General features: G+C 40.5%; 1 protein-coding gene across 1 annotated transcript; it reads right to left on the minus strand.

The window, feature by feature from the left end:
• Positions 1–4017: 4017 nt before the first annotated feature.
• Positions 4018–22785, minus strand: ZBTB8OS (zinc finger and BTB domain containing 8 opposite strand). The gene is made up of 7 exons (XM_080654959.1): positions 22075–22785; positions 16316–16340; positions 15433–15554; positions 15130–15212; positions 13423–13475; positions 8739–8775; positions 4018–5390 (listed from the first exon to the last, which is right to left on the minus strand). The coding sequence occupies exons 1-7, from the start codon at positions 22205–22207 to the stop codon at positions 5304–5306; spliced, it is 540 nt and encodes a 179-aa protein (XP_080511085.1). The 5' UTR covers positions 22208–22785; the 3' UTR covers positions 4018–5303.
• Positions 22786–22804: the final 19 nt, after the last annotated feature.

The raw sequence follows: 22804 nt of genomic DNA on the forward strand, positions 1-22804 counted from the left end.
ATAGAAACGAAGTAGTGCTTGCATGTGTATACTCTAACGCACTTTATGACCTAAATGCTCTTTTATGCTATTGTCTTCTGCATGCAAACTTTACCTACAGCAGCATGATTGTCAGCAAGGTCCACTGAACACAGTGCCACCAGCACTTGTAGAGCCTTATCAGAAATAATGCTCTCTTACAGTTGTTTATAACAAGCATCAATCCTAATAAAACAGCCACCAAATTCACCAAATTACACAGCATATCTGTTCTATCATCTTAGTATCATAAAAGAACGTTCCTGAGATGTTTGCAAGTTGTAAAAAATATTCCAGTTCTATGTCTCTAAGACTTTAGGGACCAATTCTTTTCTAGAGTGAAACTATTTATTGGTTTCTGAGAAAACGTTCTTAGGCTTTTAAATGTGGGAAATGTTACATAATGGTATAATCTGTTAATATAAGCTTTATTTATGCTGATGACTTTTTTTAATATTTGGAAAATGGGGATTGTTTAGACCAGTTTGCTCTTGCAGGAATGCTGTTTATCAGCTTCTGAACATCCTAACTCAGTGGTCAGCAAACTCATTAGTCGCCGTTTGCCGACCACTGGACTAGATCAATGTTTTAAAAGATTTTTTTTTCACCCAAGGAAACTATTTCTTCTCATGAATTGTTTCATAGAGAAGGCAACATTTAAGGAAGAAACTCTAAAATCAGAGCTGCTCTGGTTAAAGTCTCCTACATGCCTTTCCCTAGGCACCTTGGTAGAGCTCAGGAGTACAGTATTGAAAACCGTGGAGCTAGATAACTCTTCATTTCTCTTTAGGCATTAGTCTGCCTTTATCACTCCTATTACTCACTGCACTTAGACACTGGCAACCATAGGTTCTCTTAGAGCAGCAAATCATCCTTATTATACAGAACTCAATTCATTAAAGTTATTTTGCCAAGTCATGCTAAGATATCTTGACATTTCTACTCATAGTATATATATATTTTTTTGAGTCCTAAAATTAATGCTGTGGAAAATCACTAAAAACAGTACAGCATAAGTAGATGTATTTAACTGGGAAGGGTGATAATAATAGGTACTGGAGGACCAAAATTTAGATTATAAATGGAAAGTTCTGTTATTTTATATTAGAGTGAATCAGTATTACTATTTATCATTTATATAGCATTTTATATTTGCAAAGTATTTAATAATTTTTGTTATTCTTTACATATCTATGAAATAGGACAGTTATCTCACATGAAAGGTAAAGAAATTAAGGCACAGAAATTAAGCAGCCAGTGAAAAAGGCAAAAATAGGAATTAGAGTGATCCAATTTTTTGAATCCTGGAATATCAGCTTAATCAGAGATGTGTTGTTCATTACTCTATTTTTTAAGATGACTTTATACAAATAGCCAATTGTTTTAAAGCTGACATCATTGTATGTGGATAAATCCTATACGGAATAAATATTATGTAAAGTATGTGACTTTAGCTACAAGAGTTTTATTTTTAATTTATTTATTGAGAGATGAAGGGAGAAACACTGATTTGTTTTTCTACTTATTTATGCATTCACTGGTTGATTCTTGTATGTGCCCTGGTTGGGAATTGAACCCGAAATCTTGGTGTATCGGGACGCTGCTCCAACCAACTGGGAAGGGCATTTATAAGAGTTTTAATGATAAAATTCAGGGTATCACAGAAATGATACTGTTTAGCCAGCTTCTTTATATCTTGTGTAAAATTATAATTAATATCTTATTTTGATAGTTTATTCATACAAATGAAGCCACAAATATACTAAGAAAAATGGAAAACTTCATTTTCTAACATGTCAGTCTTCTCCCTACAGAACTTGTATTAATGCCAACAAAAAGTCAAATATGTTAATAAGCAATAAACTACACACAAAAGCAAGGGAAGGCTCAAAGAAGGTGCATAAAAGAACCAGAAGCTTGTTCCTTTTCTGTTTAAGGTACTTGCTACTTAAAAGTTGTGAGTGCAACATGTCTAAGAAATCTTGTGCAGCAATGTATCCATAAATTTAAAATTCTAAGTATTTCACAGAGAGGATCCAGTATAGTAGGGATCAAGCAAGTGGGATAAGTCCAAACAGCTCCCAAGAAGTGAGTTTCCAGTTATGTTGAAAAAGGACAAGATCACCAGGTGAGAATCTGGGTCAGACAGTGTGACTAGTGGTTGCCCCCTGGAGTTTGGAGGGATGGGAGAGATGACCGCTTATAGTGGGCTTTTTAGAAGAAAAAATGTTCTAAAATTGATTGTGGTGATGGTTGTATAACCAATACTAAAAACTACCGAATTGTACTTTAAATGGGATAATCATATGGTATGTGAATTATATCAATAAAGTTGTTATAAAAACAAAGAATCTGGGCAAAAACTCAAAAGGTAGGAACTGATGAGTTAACATGATCTTTGCTGGTGCATGTGGGTGGGCTGCACTGGTAGAGATCAAGAGAGGTCATGGGGACAATGATAAAGGCAGAAACAAAGCTGCCCAATAATTTGGTCATATTTCTTCTCAATCTGATACAGCCCCTGAATGTTTCATACCATGGGTTACATGGAATCAGGGACAATAAATGGAAGGGCAATTGGTTTGGCATAAGGGGATGGGCAGAGCTTTTGAAAATAGATGCTCAACTTGGATGCTAGAAAACTTGATTAACACAGGAGACTTGGAGTAGAGAAGAGGGAGTGGCTGTTTGCCCTTCTAAATAAAGGGAGACCAGAATGGCACTGGCCACACCCCCTAACCAAGCACTGTGGGCTTTTTTAAAATTAAGGAGAAAAAGGGGCTGTCAGCATTTATGCTTGCCTCAGTAACATTAATGAATACTAGCCTGAATTTATTGAGCATTTACACATAGGCACTGTCCTAAGAGCTTTATGTGCATACATTTATTTAATCCTCTCAACAACCCTGCAAGTACTATCATCACTACTTAAAATGAGGAAATTAAGGAAGAGAGATTAAGCAACATGCCCAAAGTGGAGTTATTAAAGTGGTAGAACCAGGACTTGAACCCATGATGTGGCTCATTTGTGCTATTAATCACTACAACCCTAAAATAAAAATATCAGCACAGTCGTGTTTAAATTCCACAGTTCCAACTATCAGTCCAAGATGACTCCCTTCCTCTTCATTTATAAAACGATTCTTAACTATCCTAGGAAAGCTGGGGGTACTTGTATGCCAACTATAGTTTGATAAAATATTAATTTAAAAAAGTGTATCTGAAAAAAAGTATGTGGTGAGGGGAGGAACCTAACTTCATATGTAAAGGGTAACATTCATTTTCCTTCTATGCAGTATCTTCATTTTGGCATATTTTAAAACAAACTAATTTTTAAAATAGTAATGAATTATTACTATTATACATTAAAAATATATAATTTATATTGCATAATTACACCTTTTTACTGAATCCCATTATCTAGCACTGTGGAAAGAGAAATGGCTATGCTTTTTCTCCTAGTCAAGTTTGTAGCTTACTTGGCTTACTACATCCCAAGAGGCCTTGCTCTAGATGTGGCTCTCCCACTGCCCTCATGGTATCCCCTTATTCATTTTCACAATCAACCAAAGTAGCCCAGGATATGCAAAGGGGTCCATGGAAAAAAGAGCTCCATCTCAGTCTGGAAACTCATTCTAACAAAGGTAAAGAGATTCCAGACATTTTTTTTACTTTGGAGATCCACAATCCAAATTTGAAAAATGTGTTAAGAAGCACTACCCCAGTGATCCTGCTAGATATTAATTTGAAGAGCTTGCTTAGCCTTCCAATACCCAGGGAAAATAATGCAGTGCTCAGAGAGAACACTTAGAAAACTCACAATCTCTTCCTCTTAGGTTAAGTTCAACCTACTATAATGATATATGGCACCACGCAAATATCTTTTCTCATGTAAGTGTGAATAAATAGCAACTTTGCAAACTCTTGTATCACAGAAAAGAATACCTCAATTAACAGAATAATGTTGCAAATAAAACCAAAGCAGTTCCATTTTTTTTTTAAATATATTTTATTGATATTTTACAGAGAGGAAGGGAGAGGGATAGAGAGCTAGAAACATCGATGAGAGAGAAACATCGATCAGCTGCCTCCTCCACACCTCCCACTGGGGATGTGCCCGCAACCAAGGTACATGCCCTTGACCGGAATCGAACCCGGGACCCTTCAGTCCGCAGGCCGACGCTCTATCCACTGAGCCAAACCGGTTTCGGCAGCAGTTCCATTTTTTAGAAGTTATCTACTTTGAGAAGTTCAGATCATTTTATTTTACATTTTAAATATACTTTTATTGATTTCAGAGAGGGAGAGGGAGAGGTAGATAGAAACATTGACGAGAATCACTGATTGGCTGCCTCCTGCACACCCCCTACTGGGGACTTAGCAGGCAACCCGGGCATGTGCCCTCACTGGTATCGAACTGTGACCTCCTGGTTCATAGGCTGATACTCAACCACTGAGCCACCTTGGCCGGACAAAAGTTCAGATAATTTTAAAGTTGTTTTCCTGGCCTCCTGTCTTCTCAGAAATGAAGAGCTTAAATAATTTAAAAAAAAAAATTAAAAATTCTCCCATTCTTCTCTAACTGTATAAATATACTGGCTTTAATATAAAGTTACATGATAAAAGGGTCCATTTTTAAGGGCATTAAAGTTTTTTTGTGGAAAAATAAGAAAATGTCAGTATATCAGTGTTTAAAAAAAAAGTGAGATAGAAAATCAGGGCTCTTTCTAGAGAAGTCTCCCAATTGTTCAATTATAATTATTTCTTATAAGATATCCAACTGGAATACAGGATGGATCTGTCCTACAGCAATCTAAAATACAACCTCTTAATATACATATAGAAAATATATGTTTTAAGCAATTTGGAAGGAAAGCAAAATCTTGATTGTAAAGTTATCATTTTTTATCCCAAAGTGGATTCGATAAGAGGGTGGAGGGTTGAGTCTCTCAGGCTGATGTTTACATCACTGATCCCTTTTGGGACCAGGCTGGAGGGCTGGCATTCCATTGGAAGGGTGTGAGGCACCTCCTGCTACAGAAGGAATTAATAAATAAGGAACCATACTTGCCACCTGAAGAATTCTTTAACATTTGAATATCTAGTTAGTACAGACCAAGACTATGCCTTGATTTTCCATTTGTGGGAAAGTCACACTTTAAGTCAAAAATTTCTGTTCTGCAAACCCAAACCATCATGAATTGTCAGAGACTGTAGAATTTATATTATGGTATCTTCTCAAAAGGACGAGAAAAAAAGTTCTTCATAGGAGTTTTTTCTTTGTCTTAAATGTCAATGATCACAAACACTTCTGGTTTCTCTTCAGTATAGACCTGCATGGCTGAATACGTTATTGCCTTGACTTCAGTTCCCTAAAGTTGGGGTTAGAGAAAAAACAAATAAGAAACAAAGGACAATGAAATCAGAATCATTAATTCTAACAATTGGCAGAAAGTCAAAATTTTATTATTATGTAAAAGTAAAAAGTAATTATCAAATTGGTTTAATATTATACATTGATCCAATAAAAAGAACAAGTACACAGTAGATAGAGCACTGAACTGGGGTTAAGAAATGGAACTTTAATCCTGGCTTTGTTTCCACCTAGATATGGAAGCTGTCTGACCTCCCTGGGCATTAGCTTTTTTTATTTATCCATTTGGTTGAATCAAACAACACAAGTCTTCCTACTGTTTGCTCAGGGCTCCTCAAAACTCCTTGCAGTCTAACCCGGGCCCTAGGAACTCGGCTTATTCTCTTCTCAACTGCCAGTACTCACTCTGCATGGTAGGGTCCTTCTCTCCACATGTTTCTGATACATGACATCACCCTGCCCCAGTTTAGAGCCACAGGATTTGATATTCTCTTAGTTCCTTCTACAATAATTCTTAAAAAAAAAAAAAAAGAATATTTTTGAACATTTTTTATTTATTGATTTTGGAGAGAGAGAAACGTCAATGGTTGTTTCACTCATTTATGCATTCATTGGTTGATTGTTTTATGTGCCCTGACCTGGGATTGAACTCAAAACCGTGGCCTATCAGTACGATGCTCTAATCAACTGAGCTACCCGGCCAGGGCCCTCTACAATAATTCTGTGCATCACTAAATGTATCAGAGAATAGGGAACTGGCATTTGCTAACTCTGTGGCTCCAAAGAAATTTGAAGATTTCAATGGATTTGAGTGGCACCCGAACCTCTGCTTTCCCCGCCCGCTCTGCCATAATCCCCTCAGGAAACAACAACCTCAATCAAATTCAACTTTCTGCCTGTGGAAGCATCCACCATGCTGAATGGTATCACCTTTAAAGTCTGTCCACAATTCTCAAAAGGCTACTCGGTACTGACCAGTAATCCTACTTTCTCACTCTGAAGCAACTGAAATTTCACATTCTTCACCTCTAGCCTCCCTCCTTTATTCTCATTCTCTCTCAACTATGCTTTCTAGAGAAAACAAGAGCAATCAATAAGAACTGACTCATCTTCCCCACATCAAAACTACCATCCAACTGTGTCTGTACTCCCACCAGCCTTTCCTCCTGTTATAATGGCCAGTCCCTGCTCCTATTAGAAGGCCAACTTCACTTCAACACTATCCCATACTCCCCCACTCCCTGCCCTTACCAAGTTAAGGTCTTTGCTCTGAAATCATTCTCTCCCTCTCCAGCATGATCAATTCTCCTCAATATACTAGATCATTTCCGCTTAGCATGCAATGATGCTACAAAACCTCCTAGTTAACACAAGATAAGGCACAAAACTTCCTTACTAGCCACATCCCCCTCTAGTTAGTACTGTTCTATCCTTTTGTTCCTCCTTTCTGCAAACTATTCAAAATAACTTTCTCAATATACTGCATCCATTTTCTCACTCTCATTCCTTCTATGAACCACCCCAAATATTTATGCAAATATTTGAGGATAGTTAATCTATGGTCAATTCACAATCCTTACCTTACTCAACCTTTGCGCAGCCTCAAGAGCATTAGATACCTGGTTTCTAGGGCAGCCCTATTCTCTTGCTCCCTCTCAGAAGGCTCTTCTCCTCTCTCATTTCCTTTTTGGCTCTTTCTCTTCCAAACTCAGTGCCTAGGGCTCTGTCTTCTCTCTTACTCCCTTTTTGGTAATTTTTTTCCTAGTCCTATGGCTATAAGTATCATCTATTCAATGATGGTAATGATGGTTCCTAAATCTGTATCTCTAGACACATCTATCTCCTGAAAAAGTCATTCTATAGGCAAAGCCTATTATCTGATATCTCCATTTGGATGTCTAATAAACATCTCCTTTATAACATGTTCCAAAAAAATCCACTGTGTCACTATGTTTGTATTATAAACATAATGTTTTCAACTCACACACTCCCCTCTGCTGGTTTTTCATTTTATGCTACTCTCTCCTGAGGATCCTGCACCAGGCTTCATTCCATTACATTATGGTTGAAGAAATGAGACTAGGATTTCCTAGTCACCTCCAACTAATTTAGATCTCCTTGATCTAAACACAGGGATCAGCAAACCACAAATCACAGGCCAAATCAAGCCTACCACATGCTTTTTGTATAGAACCATGAACTAAAAATGGCTTTTACATTTCTAAATGATTGGGGGGGAAACAAAAGGAATATTTCACAACATCTGAAAATGATATGAAATTCAAGTTTCAATTCATTCATTTGTGTTTTGTCAGTGCTGCTGCAGTGTTAAAAGAGGTGAAGAGTGGTTCTTCCAATGTTCTCCGCCCACAAAGCTTAAAACATCTGGCCCTTTACAGGAAAATTTTGCCTGCTCTATTCCAATAGACTTAACTAATACAGTGAAGCCACACAGATTGGCAAATACAGAATCTAGAGAAGCAGAGGTAGAAAGTCCTTTAGAGAACATCTAGTCCAAAAACCTTTACAGAGGAAGAAATCAAAGCTTGAAAAGGCAAAGGGACTTACTTTTTTTTGGTTTATTTGTTAATCCTCACCCAAAGATATTTTTTTCTATTGATTTTAGAGGGAGTGGAAGGGGGGAGGGGTAGAAGGAGAGAGAGAAAAACATCGATGTGAGAAAGACACATCGATTGGTTGCCTCCTGACGTGCCTCAACCAGGGCTGGGGGTCAAACCTGCAACGCAGGTATGCGCCCTCAACTGGGAATGGAACCTATGATCCTTCAGTGCGCAGGCAGATGCTCTAACCACTGAGCCCACTGGCCAGGATGGGACTTAAAACTTTTAAGTCCCACAATAATCAATAACAAACCTGCCCCTAGAACCCAAATGCTGACTCTTTTTTTTTGTTTGTTAATCCTCACCTGAAGATATTTTTTCCATTGATTTTTAGAGAGTAGAAGGGAGCGAGGGAGGGAAGAAGGAGGAGGAGGAGGAGAAAGGAAGAGAGAAACATTGACATGAGAGATATAGCAATTGGTTGCCTCCCACACAGCCCAACATGTGCCCTTGACCAGGAATCGAACTTGAGACCTTTGGTATGGGCCAACACTCTAACCACTAAGCTTCACTGGCCAGGGCACAAGTGCTAACTCTTAAATCCATCAAATCAGATGTTTGAAATCAGTGTTTTAACATAATATGTCCAGATAGGTCAAAGACAGCTGAGAAAAACTTAACACTTTACACCAATTTATTAGAATTCATTGACGTTTATTATCACATACACCAAATTTTATGGTGAGAAAGTATAAAATGTTTTAGTGGCTGGATTAAAAACATACCTGAGGATGCTTGGACAATGAGAATTCTTCTCCCCACCTTGAAAAAAAAAATTAAAACATGATTAAAATTACCCATATTTAATATTTATTCTCTCTTTACATATTTTAAAACAATCCTTACAAATATAGTTAAGATACTAGAAAGCCAAGAGATGGAAGGAGTATAAATTTGTTTGATTGCTAGCAGATACAACTACTGAGGGACTTATGTGCAACAGCCATTTCAACAAAGTTGATAGTTAAACTAAAAAAAAGTGCTCTAGTATAGTGTACATAGGTAGACTCTCAACAAACACTCTGTAGTTAATCCAAAATTTTCACTGTACTCAAGGCTAAAAACTAATTAAATATCACCTCCCCCTTGGGAAAGCAAAATAAAGATAACAGATTATTTAAGACAGTCTGAATTTGGTTTGTATTTTATAATTTTTAAAAAAATATCCATGGTCTGTAGATAGAAGGCCCTACAAAGGTACTCACTCTCCTAGAACTTGGCTAGAAGTATTCTCTATCCCTTCCACACTAATGCTGAATATCACAGTAACAGAAGCAGCAGCAGTAGTAGAAAGAGTTAAGTTTTAAAACTCTGTTCAGATGAGAAACCAAGATGGCGGCATAGGTAAATACCTAAACTGCTGCCTTGCACAACAATTTCAAAACTACAAATAACAGACAAAACGGACATCATCCAGAACCACAGGAAGGCTGGCTGAGTGGAATTTCTACAACTAGAAGGAAAGAGAAAAGCATACTGAGACTCAGAGGAGCTGCAGGAGGCAGAGGTACTGAGACATGCGCGCGAAGAGGACTGGCATCTGAGTGCGCGGCTGGCTTTCTCTAGTGGGAGGGAGACAAAAGCTCCCGACTGCACTGAACTCCAGGTCCGGGCGAGACTCTGGAGACCCAGACTCATTCGGGGAGAAACTGGACTGTCTGGCAGCTGGTGGAACCCGAGGGTGGCTTTCTCTCAGAGGTGCTTGCATGGGACACTGAGACACAGGGGCCTATTAGGGCAGGGCTGACGGGAAACCAATGCTGTCTACTCCGCCCTGAGACTCCGCCCCACCCAAGCTGAGCACAGAGGCTTTTGCAAGTCCTGTCTCATAAGGGTGTCTCCAGCACAGAAGTTCTCCCAGCATAGACACAGCTGATCCTCACAGCCAATTGGCCTGGAGGTCAATTCCTCCCAGTGATACCAACAACAATCGAGGCTTAACTACAACAAGACTGTGCACGCATCCCCACAAAGGGGTGCACCAAGAGTGTCCACCTCAGGTAACTGGGGAGGCTGAGTCACTGGGCCCTATAGGACACCTAGCACACAAAGCCACTCAGTCAACTCAGGGAAGCAGCCAAAATGTGGAGACAAAGAAACAGGTCACAAATGAAAGAAATGGGGGAAAGCAAACTACTGGATATGGAGTTCAAAACCACGGTTATAAGGTTTTTCAAGAATTTCCTAGAAAAGGCCAATAAATTTAGCGAGACCCTCGAGGATATGAAAAAGGACCAACTAGAAATTAAGCATACACTGACTGAAATAAAAAATATTATACAGAGATCTAACAGCAGACTAGAGGATCGCAAGAATCAAATCAAAGATTTGAAATACAAAGAAGCAAAAAACACTCAACCAGAAAAGCAAAAAGAAAAAAGAATCCAAAAATATGAAGATAGTGTAAGGAGCCTCTGGGACAACTTCAAACGTACCAACATCCGAATTATGGGGGTGCCAGAAGAAGAGAGAGAGAGCAAGATACTGAAAACCTATTTGAAGAAATAATGACAGAAAACTTCCCCCACCTGGTGAAAGAAATAGACTTACAAGTCCAGGAAGCGCAGAGAACCCCAAACAAAAGGAATCCAAAGAGGACCACACAAAGACACATCATAATTAAAATGCCAAGAGCAAAAGACAAAGAGAGAATCTTAAAAGCAGCAAGAGAAAAACAGTTAGTTACCTACAGGGGAGCACCCATACGACTGTCAGCTGATTTCTCAATAGAAACTATGCAGGCCAGATGCGAGTGGCAAGAAATATTCAAAGTGATGAATAGCAAGAACCTACAATCAAGATTACTCTACCCAGCAAAGCTATCATTCAGAATTGAAGGTCAGATAAAGAGCTTCACAGATAAGAAAAAGCTAAAGAGTTCATCACCGCCAAACCAGTATTATATGAAATGCTGAAAGGTATTCTTTAAGAAGAGGAAGAAGAAGAAAAAGGTAAAGATAAAAATTATGAACAACAAATACATATCTATCAACAAGTGAATGTAAAACTCAAGTGAATAAAAAAATCTGATGAACAGAATAAACTGGTGAATATAATAGAATCAGGGGCATAGAAAGGGAGTGGACTGACAATTCTCGGGGGGAACGGGGTGTGGGGGGTGCGGGAAGAGTCTGGACAAAAATCGTACACGTATGGATGAGGATGGGGGAGGGTAAGGGCAGAGGGTGGGGTGGGAACCCGGTGGAGAAGAGCTATGGGGGAAAAAAGAGGAACAGTTGTAATAATCTGAACAATAAAGATTTATTAAATTAAAAAAAAATAAACTCTGTTCAACCATTTATTAGCTAAGTACCCTGGACAAGTCTATTTCCTCACCCTAAAAAAAGAGGTAGTAAGTCCACCTGGTGTGGCTCAGTGGCTGAGTGTCGACCCATGAACCAAAAGGTCATTGGTTCCATTCCCAGTCGGGGCCCATGCCCGGGTTGCAGATTAGATCCCCAAGAAAGGGTGTGCAGGAGGCAGCTGATTGATGTTTCTCTCTCATCGATGTTTCTATCGCTCTATCCCTCTCCCTTCCTCTCTAAAATCAATAAATTTTTAAAAAGAGGAGTTAATAAAAGACTTCCCTTTACAAAAAGAAACATAAAAATAAAATTCAACATGAAATGGAAAAGATAGGCTTTATATAAAAATAATACAAAAGATATCGAGTGACTGAAGAAACTTGGGAAACACCAAGGCAATTAAAGTGACCTAATCAAAAAGATAGATACAGAGGCAATAAAGCACCGAACAGACTGTCAAATTACAGTGGGAAGGCTGGGGAGTGTTGGGGAGGGGGGAAAGAGATCCACCAAAGAACTTGTATGCATGCATATAAGCACACCAATGGACACAAGACACTGTGGGGGTAGGATGAGGGCATATGACAGGGGGTAGGGGAGGCTGGGGGAAGGTCAAAGGGGGGAAAAAAAGATATATGTACTACTATATGTAATACTTTAAACAATTAAAAAAAAAAAAGAGTTCACAAAATCTGGAGGAAAAGAATCCTATCTAATAAAGAGGGAATATGCTAAGTGACTCTCACACCTTTGCAAAGATGGCGGCACCCACAGCCAATAAGGAGGGAATATGCTAATTGACTGCCCCATCCTCAAAAGATGGTGGCACCCACAGCCAATGAGGGAATATGCTAATTGACTGCCCCGCCCTCTAAGATGGCGGTGCCCACAGCCACAAGATGGCGGCACCTAGTTCCCTTAGCCCCGTCGGGGCGCCTGCCTCCGGAGTCCCCCAGTCCCCTCAGATCCCCAGCTGCCCTGGACCAGCCCGAGGCATAGGCAAGCCTCAGATGGCGGCTGCCCAGCTGCCCAGGGCCACCCGAGGCTTAGGTAACCAGGGCTGGCTGAGGCTTGTGCTGCCGGCAGTGGCAGCAGCAGAGGTGTGATGGGGCATTGCCTTCCCCTGATCGCCGGGTCGCCTCCTGCCCCTGAGGGCTATGGGACTGTGAGAAGGGGCAGGCTGGGCTGAGGGACCCCCCGCTCCAGTGCATGAATTTTCATGCACCGGGCCTCTAGTAATTTAATAGAAAAAACTGGTTTGAACGGAGTACATGTGTGAGGATCTGAGAAAAGACAAATCAGTTTCCCACCACCAAGCTAGGCTTTATGCAAATATCTGTGCCAACTAGCAATTATATATTTTTCATGCTAAAAATCAACAAATTGGCCTGGCCAGTGTGACTCAGTGATTGAGCGTCAACCCATGAACCAGGTTCAGTTCCTGGTCAGGGCATATGCCGGGGTTGCAGGCTCGATCCCCAGTAGGGGGTGTGCAGGAGGCAGCTGATCAATGATTCTCTGTCATCCTTGATGTTTCTATCCTTCTCTCCCTCTCCATTTCTCTCTCTGAAACAATTAAAAAAAATAATTATAAAATAAAGGCCATGTGCAGGGGATTAAAGATTTTTGAAAAATCAACAAATTGGGCCCAGCCCAAGTGGCTCAGTTGGTTGAGCATTGTCCTGTGCATTGAAAGGTTGCTGGTTCGATACTCAGTCAGGGCAAAGACCTGGTTTGGGGGTTTGATCCCTGGTTGGGGAGCATACGGAAGGCAATGGAAGGATGTTTCTCTCTCACTTTGCTGTTTCTCTCTCTCTCTCCTTCCCTCATCCCCTACCTCTCCCTAAGCATGTCCTTGGGTGAGGATTAAAAAAATCAACAAATTGGGAATCAGGCTTAACAACTCAAATCAAGTTTGTTCTGATAAGTTTCAGCCTCCAAAGTTCTCCCTCTTAAGTCTCTAACAAAGCTTAACTAATTGAAAAGCCCCTACCTACTGGGATGCAATTGGTCCTCTGACTTTTCTATTTTCCTGTCTGGTAAATTCAGTGAAGAATATAACTTTACATTTTTCATGACCTGCTAGTTAGATTTTCAAACTTACCCAATTGACCGTAATTTGAAATTTACTTGATCAAGACTAAGTACTTTCACTTCCTAAAGAGAAGAAAAACAAATTTATTTTAATGTTTTAAAATGATCATTACAGACCATCTGCCAAACACACTTCTAGGTTATCACCTCTTCTAAATAAAACAGCATACAACTTATATGATGCAAAGAAAATTAAAACGTTAACTATATAGAATTATAAACTAAATATATTTCATGGAGATAATGTTTTATTCATACACTAGAGGCCTGATGCACGAAAATTCGCGCAAGAGTAGGCCTTCCTCCCCCCGGCTGCTGGCACCGGCTTCCCTCTGGCACCTGGGACCCCGGCTGCTTTGCTCCAGCCCTGGCTTTGTCCAGAAGGACGTTTGGTCTAATTAGCATATTACCCTTTTATCAGTATAGCTATTCAAGGGGGGTATTCTTGAAAATATACAATCTAAAAACTTGAGTCAAAAGAATTCTTCTGTAAGATAGAGGATGACATAAGATTTCAATCACTCTCAAGTCTATTTTTTTCAACTTTATTGAGATATAATTGAAGAACTCTCAGCCTATTTTTATGTAATATTGTAGGCATCTGAACTCTGTAAGATGAATGACCCAGTTGGAAAGGTATAAGCTGGTAAGGGAGAGAATGAAGGAATTATGGAAGCAAGATAACAACGATATGCGCTAGATAACAATGATGCTGGAGAGGTGTTCCCTTCTAGAGATTGATGGCTACAAGCAATTTCCATCTGGCCTTTCCTTTTTCACATTAAGGAAAATTAAAAGCACCAATTTTTAAACTTAGGCCAACATGGCAGAGCTGCTAAATTTCAAATGGGGCAAAAAGAACATATAAATGGACATAAATATAGCTCAAACTTGGGAGACACAAAAAGTGTCAATAAAGACAGTAGGTACATTCTTTTTTTTTTTTAATTTATTTTTTTTTAATTGTTTGAAGTATTACAAATAGTAGTACATATGTCTCTTTTTTTCCCTCCATTGACCTCCCCCCAGCCTCCCCTTCCCGGTACATTCTTTTTATTTTTATTTTACTGATTTTTTACAAAGAGGAAGGGAGAGGGATTAAAGAGTTAGAAACATCGATGAGAGAGAAACATCGATCAGCTGCCTCCTGCACACCCCCCACAGGATGTGCCCGCAACTAAGGTACATGCCCTTGACCGGAATCGAACCCGGGACCCTTCAGGCCAACGCTCTATCCATTGAGCCAAACCAGTCAGGGCAATAGGTACATTCTTATCACATAATCCTGATTAGTGACATATATAATAAGAGATCAGCCCAGCTGGTGTGACTCAGTGTTTGAGAGCATCCACCCAAGAACCAAAGAGGTCACCAGTTGGATTCCTAGTCAGGGCACATGCCTGGATTGCGGGTGTGATCCCCAGTAGGGGATGTGTAGGAGGCAGCCAATAGATGTTTTCTACCTCTCTCTCCCTAAAAAATCAATAAAAACATTTATAAATAAGTAAATAAATAAATATAAATGGCATATACATAGGCAAACTCAGGTTAACCAAGAAGAGCCTATGGCCATTATAATCACTGTAAATCAATATCATCATTACATATCTGTATGGCATGGTTTACATCACAAGTTCTATTTTAAATCACTTGTTCTATTTTAAAATATGAACTAAGAACCCATTTGCTCAGCTAAAAATGAAAACTCCTTGCTTACCCGGGGTATGAAGAATTCATCAGCACTGAACTTATAAAGCCACTCATCCAAAAAGTGAAAAAGAAGAGACTGCAAATCATCTCCTACACAGAATCAAAGAGAAACATAATAATACGATGCTTAATAATTCTCATCTCCAATAACTTGTTCAAATTTAAAAGTGCAATGAATTTCTTAGGCAAATTGAGAGAGGAAGAACAAGCTCATAATCAATTTGTTGTTCTCAGTGTGAAAATATTCTGAAATTATGTAGAATACTGCACACTTGTATAACCATTTCTTCCTTGTAAATAAACTGGTTACCTTGTGTTTCTACTTCTATTGCTTGGAGGGGCTCCACTGTGTCAATATCTGTCATGTAACCAAACATGGCCATTGCACATTGCTCGAAAGCTTCCTCCAGAGTATCTCCCCATGCATGTAACCTAAAGAAATACATTCATGCCCTGAGTAATATAATCCACTGCAAGAGAGAAAACCTGACAGCAAAGTCAAAATAATATCAATATGAAAAATACAAAACCAAAGGCCTCAAATCAACTTAATAACACTGAAACTGGGTGCTAGTAAACCACCATTTTCACTTTCAAAAGTAACCAAAACAAGAGAAAAATTAAAACTGGGGACAAGATAAAAACATCAGCCTTCTTGCCCTGGCCGGTTGCACAATGGTTAGAGCGTCAAGCATCAGTCTGCAGACTGAAAGGTCTCAGAGTCAAGGGCATGTAGGTTGCCGAAACCGGTTTGGCTCAGTGGATAGAGCGTCGGCCTGCGGACTGAGGGGTCCCGGGTTCGATTCCGGTCAAGGGCATGTACCTTGGTTGCAGGCACATTCCCAGTGGGAGGTGTGCAGGAGGCAGCTGATCGATGTTTCTCTCTCATCGATGTTTCTAGCTCTCTATCCCTCTCCCTTCCTCTCTGTAAAATATCAATAAAAATATATTAAAAAAAAAAAAAAAAAAAAAAAAGGGCATGTAGGTTGGTTGCAGATTCTCTAGCCCCAGTAGGGGCACTTACTGCAGGCAACCAATCAATGTGTTTCCCTCATGTTGATGTTCCTCTCCCTCCCTCCCACTCTCTCTAGAAATCAATAGAAAAAATATCCTTTGGTGAGGATTAAAAACAAAACATCGGCTTTCTTGTTTAAGCACATGGTTTCAAAAGCATAAACTCCAGCTATACTCACTGGACATCTGCTGTATGGTCCAAATCTGAGAAAGAGAATGAAAAACACTTGTAAGTAACTAAATTTGACCTGCTAATCACAAGAAAAGCACTCTAATTCATTATTAAGAATATCAACCTTGAAGAAAATGTGGGCAGATCTCACCTTTTGCTAACCATTTACATATAAGTTAATTGTTTTACTAAGGGTTATTTTTTAAATTTCTTCTAAGCATTTACAGTTGTTATTCTGTTAATATGAATTAAATAAATAGCTAAAGAACTAATAGCAAGCTCCCAATGGATCTGTTATCTCAACATTTCAGTCTATTCTTCATTCATATTATGACTTCCATCAATTCTTTCCATTTAGGATCACAGAATATTTGGGGTAGAAGAAGTCTTGGAGATCATTTAATATATAATGCCTTCACTTACAAGAAAAACCCTGAAATCTAGAGATTGTGTGACTTTTTCAGGACTACACTGTTGATTAGAGGTAGAGTTGGGACTAGAATTGAGATTTTCTGACTTCCAATTTAGTGCTGTGTAAACCATAACACCGTCTTCCAGTGGCACTCAAGGTTCAAACTCATCTCTAATTCACTCAGATACATTACTGAGGACTTAATATGTTTCAGGCACCAAGGAGCTCATGACCAGCAAAGATGACAGGTTAAAAGAAAATGACTAGTATTAACTCTAGAGAAATGAAGCATGTACTCACAAAACGACATGAGAATATTCACAGCAATTTTATTCCCCCAAATTAAAAACTCAATGTCAAGAGAAGAAATAAAACAAACTGAGGAATACAATGCAGTACTACTCAGCAATAAAAAAGAGTGGCCCTAGCCAGTTTGGCTCAGTGGATAGTGTTGGCCCTCGGACTGAAGGGTCCTGGGTTCGATTCCAGTCAAGGGCATTTACCTTGGTTGCAGGTTCCCCGGCCCTAGATGGGTGCGTGCAGGAGGCAACCAATCAATGTGTTTCTCTCACGTCAATGTTTCTCCTTGTCTCTCCCTCTCCCTTCAAATCAATGGAAAAATATCCTCGGGTGAGAATTAAAAACAACAAAAAGTGTGAACTACTAATACTATATTATTAACAGGAACCTCAAAAATGTTAAGTAAAAACTGCAGAGCCAAAACCGGTTTGGCTCAGTGGATAGAGCGTCAGCCTGTGGACTGAAAGGTCCCAGGTTCGATTCCGGTCAAGGGCACGTAACTTGGCTGCAGGCACATCCCCAGTAGGGGGTGTGCAAGAGGCAGCTGATCGATGTTTCTCTCTCATCGATGTTTCTAACTCTCTATCCCTCTTCCTTCCTCTCTGTAAAAAATCAATAAAATATATTTTAAAAAAAAACAAAAAAAAAAACTGCAGAACTCTCAGAACCTAACAACTCCATCTACACTCTGCACTAAGAGACATGGCCAAACTTGAGTATGGCTTCTAGCAACATAAAGTCACCCAACTTCCTAGAATTATACACGTCACCCCTACCCATGCCCACCATTACAATGTCTGCTTGAGAAAGTGAAAGACAGTCTGAAGAATTTACTGTTCATTCTAGCCAACACCTGACCATAGGCCCTTGAACTCCATTGCTTAGAGCATTTACTAAAATGGGCTTATGTTATGAATATTTATCTCTTACAGCTCAGAAGTGTCTTTCTCAAGGACTCCACAGTCATTCCTTTGAAATGTAATCACCAGGAAGGACTCTCTGTGTGTGGGAGGATAGAATCCTCACTTTGACAACTGCCAGCCAGCAAACACTGCTGGCCTAATTGAATTTACACTGACCCAACCTTTTGTAATTTTTCACTTCTCAGTCTCTACTTAGCTCTCCCCTCTTCCTCTTCCCTCGTTCTCCCTTTAAAAGGCCCAATCAGCTCTGCAAAAATCAGAATGGAGCTCAGGTCTTTCGCCTACTGCCAGTAGTTACTAAATAATATCCATTCATCACTTTAACGTCTGGCTTTGTTTATCTTTAATACTGAGTGAATAAGCCAGACATAAAAGAATCTATACTATGATCCCACTTATATGAGACTCTAAAACAGGCAATAGTAAGCTACGACAGATATCAGAACAGTGTCTACATCAAGGTACAGAAGAAGGGCCTAGGGCACTCACTAGAAAGGAGCAAAAGGGAACTTTCTAGAGTGATGGAAATGTTCTAGAGTTTGATTGGGTGTTGATTACACAGTGTATCTGAGTATCAAAACTCAATGGGCTTTATTTTACACTTAAGATGTCAGTATTTTTACTATATGTAAAGTATACCTCAATTAAAAAACAAACATTTTAAACAGATAGATTGCTATAGGACAGTGGTTCTCAAATTTTTTGGTCTCGGGACCCTTTAATGATTGAGGACCCCAAAAAGCTTTTGTTTATGAATTGTACCTGGCAATATTAACCACACTAGAAATTTTAACTGAAGAAAATTTTAAATACTTATTAATTTAAAAATAACAGTAAGCAGACAGCTCTGGAAGCAGAGAGCACAGAGTGAAGGTCACTCTGTGGAGCAGACAGGTGATGTTCGGGAATGTGGCCACGGAATTCAGTAAGGAGTAGTGAGAATGCCTGCATCAGCTCAGAGGGACTTGCACAGGGATGTGATGTTGGAAAATCACATCCCTGCTCTCCCTGGATGAGGAGCTCCTAGGCAGAGTCCAATAACCATTCCAACTCACATCCCCCGCTAAGTGACATTATCAGAAACAGAACCTGTTTTCTAGCTGGAAAGACAAGCCTCTTAACCATGGTGCTATATGAACAAAGGTATTCAGTTTCATACTTAAGTCTTCAACATCTGTACTTATCGTTGCTGATGTCCTTTGCCATTTTAAATGGTTTTATCCTCATAAATAATTGTGACTGTGGCAGTTCATAATTATGTCTATAAATTTATTTTATATGCCAATATTACCTATGACTAAATACTTAAAAGATGCAAATAAGATGAAAATGCACTGACTACCATACAATTACGTAAGAAAGATTATCCAAGACTAAGTGTTGCGTTTATAGGGGCCAGAATAGCTCAATATTGTGATGATCACAGAAGATGCATTTGTTCTCACCCCAGGAACAAGTGTACAATAGTAGTAACCACTGAAATCTTTGTACCATAATATGGTGGACTAATCTATGAGTTTTGAATTATGTATGAGAGACAAAACACTGTAAGCTAGAGGCTAAATTATTGATTATCCTATATAATAAAAGGCTAATACTCGAATTGTCCCCTCGACCAGGAGTTCAACTGGGAGTTTGACAAGGGGGCGGGGTGGCCAGCCAACCTCCCAAGGCCCCTCCCCCCTGCCCTGCTGCCATCCTGGCCCAATTGGCCCCTGGGATGGGCTGGCCAGACCCCACCCAGGCCTCTAGTATATATATATATATATATAAAAGGCTAAGCGATCATCGCATCCGAAACAACTGAATGGATGACCGAACAGGCTGCGTGGGGTGACCAGACTGACAGGGGGGTTAGGGAGGGGCGACCAAACGACTGAGCAGCAGGCTGCGTGGGGCGACCAGGCCTGCGGAGGGGGGCAGTGAGGGGTGACCAGATTGGCGGGGGGGGGGGGGGGGGGGGGAGAAGGGAGGAGACACAGTTGGGAGCGATTAGGTTGGCAGAGGTGGGCCGTTGGGGGTGATTAGGCAGGCAGGTAGGTAAGCAGTTAGGAGCCAGTGGTCGCAGATTGTGAGAGGGATGTCCGACTGCAGGTTTAGGCCTGATCCACAGAATCGGGCCTAAACCAGCAGTCGGACATCCCCCGAGGGGTCCCGGATTGGAGAGGGTGCAGGCTGGGCTGAGGGGGACACCCTCCCTGCACGAATTTCATACACTGGGCCTCTAGTATGATATAGTTGATTAACAATGAAGGATTACGTGACAAAAAATAAAAAAACAAGTGTATTCTATTTAACATTAATTGCATATTTTATGAAAAATAAAACTATTTTCAAAATACTTAGTGAGAAAAGTATCACTATTTAGCATTTTTGCAAATATTTTAATGACTGACTTTCAATGTGTTGATTTAGGTGGAGAACACAAAACCCAACCTCACAGATATGCAGAAATAAAGGGAGGAATAGCCCTAACCGGTTTGGCTCAGTGGGTAGAGCGTCGGCCTGCGGACTGAAAGGTCCCAAGTTCGATTCCAGTCAAGGGCATGTACCTTGGTTGCGGGCACATCCCCAGTAGGAGGTGTGCAGGAGGCAGCTGATCGATGTTTCTCTCCCATTGATGTTTCTGACTCTCTATTCCTCTCCCTTCCTCTCTGTAAAAAATCAATACAATATATTAAAAAATAAAAATAAAGGGAGGAATATTTTAATAGCTTTTCAAAAAACTCTACATAGTCTTCCTTAATGTTACACCAAAACTAGAAAAGGCCCAGCCTGTGTGGCTCAGAGGTTGAGTCTCCACCCATGAATCAGGAGGTCACAGTTCAATTCTGGGTCAGGGCACTGCCTGCGTTGCGGGATACCCTGTAGGGGGCGGTGCAGGAGGAAACCCACTGATGATTCTCATCTTGATGTTTCTGTCTCTCCCTTCCTCTCTCTGAAGTCAATAAAAAATATTAAAAAAGAAAAGAAACTAGAAACGTGGTAGTTTTTTAAAGGTTGGTTAACAATGTCAAATCTGAGGCTGTAACAATGAACTCTTACTCCATCTTGTGTTTTAATAAAGTCTGTAGCTACTGGGAAACTGTCACCATCATGATGGCAGACACAAGTTTTCCAAATTTTAATTTCACTTGCAAGCTTGAATTTTACCATTGCCAACAAACATTGTATAATTTTCCTTGATGGAATGAATCACTTTATTTTCAAGAAAACATCTGCCCAAATACTCACGTCTGAATAACAATGGTATTGGTGGGGAAAATAAGACATTTTTTTGGGCGGGGGGCTAGCAATCTGAATCTGTGCCAGTAACTTAATGTACATTCTTGATAGCCTATAGTTAAGTCACTGCCCCTTTCTCCACAATCTGGTCTAGCAAGACCTGTTTTCCTAATTACTCCCAATTTACAAAGGGGCCACAAACGAAGAATGTAACAGCTTAGCTACAGGGGAGGTCACTGACACCACCCAGACCAGGCATTTAGATACAATCTAACTTCCCCATGCTAACTGACTCGGAGGGGCTGTGGGAGCCCACCACAAAAGTCTGGTAGTTAGGAAACAGAAAACAAAGAAACCAAAGGGTATAAAGAGAAAGCTTCCTCCGTATTGGCTTACTCAGGATTTGGAGAACTGACCCCGAGTCACTGTACTAGTACATGTGAAACATCTGAACATAAATGGGTTTATCCTGGACGTCCAAGTACTCCTGTGTATTTTTCGGTCGCCTGGTAAATACTGTAACAGTATGTCTTCCAGCCACTCTTTTGAGAAAAAAATGTTGTTCTGTGAAAAAAAGTTCTCGGAGTCCTCTTACCTAGCCACACTCGATCCCAATGTTGGGATATACAAGGGAGCGACAAATCCACGCAAACGCCTGAGAATACGGTTATCTTTAGCATACACTAGAATTCCCACAAGACAAATGTGATTAGGCATATGTAGAAAAAGTTCAGGAGATTGTAAAAGTGGGAGCCCAGGTTTCCCTACTCTGACTCCCCGAACAAGTACAAATGAGACTACAACACAGGGCGAAATGGGACCGTGCCTGAAGCACCCTATGCAGAAAAGTGGTAAGCGAGGCCAGAAGGCAAGGAGAGTAGATAAAGAAGCGAGCCACATACTCACACTCGTACTTCCGACTGACTGGAGGATACTTGGCCTTGGTCGCCTTCTGCTTCTCATTCAAATTGTAGTCCCGAATATCTTCCTCTTCCTGCGCCATGACTGCAGCCTTGGACATTCCACTTCCGCCTTTCATCAGTAGGACTTCGGTCCTGATTTATAACTTCCGCTCTAGACTCCGCCCCGTGGCATGCACCCTTAAAGCACCAGGACTTCTCAGGGACTTAACTTTATCCTAAGACTTCCGATTTAGGCCTCCTCCTTTGAAGCACATCTTTAAAAAGTCAAGGCCTCATTTTCTGGGCTTGCGCCATCAATGGTTCTAAGGACTAAGGAAACAACTAAAGTGGAGGCTCTGCGGAGTAAGGGACACTTGAATTAGACACTTCTAGGTCTCAGTGATAGAAGTCTTTTATTGTACCTCGGTTGATAACTACTAGACTGGAAAGAACCCGAGGTTTCTCATCTGAGTACTTTGAAGGGGTCTTTAGCATAACAGCCTTTAAGAAAATGGCTGCCCCCGGGAGAGTGCGGACTAAACCGCTCACGTGACCCTGATGGGAGGGGGGCGCACTCCCACCAGCCCTGCGCGCGCGCAATCGAAGGAAGTCGGCTCCTGGCCGGGAAGGGGGAGGGTAGGAGCGAAGCGTGCACCTCCGCTCCGCGGAGAGCGACTCCGTGCGTCTGGATAGGCTGTGAACGCGATTGCCCGCCCACCTGGCCGCTCGGTGCG

The sequence above is a fragment of the Plecotus auritus genome, assembly GCF_963455305.1.
Source record: "Plecotus auritus genome assembly, chromosome: 2".
NCBI lineage: Eukaryota > Metazoa > Chordata > Mammalia > Chiroptera > Vespertilionidae > Plecotus > Plecotus auritus.

What these genes read in the sequence shown, in the direction of transcription:
- ZBTB8OS (XM_080654959.1), bottom strand. Translation starts at nt 22,207, where the DNA reads ATGAAAGGCGGAAGTGGAATGTCCAAGGCTGCAGTCATGGCGCAGGAA. An exon ending in AATAGAAGTAGAAACACAAG is followed by an intron (nt 15,213 to 15,432) that starts GTAACCAGTTTA and finishes GATTCTGTGTAG; the next exon opens with GAGATGATTTGCAGTCTCTT. An exon ending in TTCAAATTACGGTCAATTGG is followed by an intron (nt 8,776 to 13,422) that starts GTAAGTTTGAAA and finishes TTTTTTTTCAAG; the next exon opens with GTGGGGAGAAGAATTCTCAT.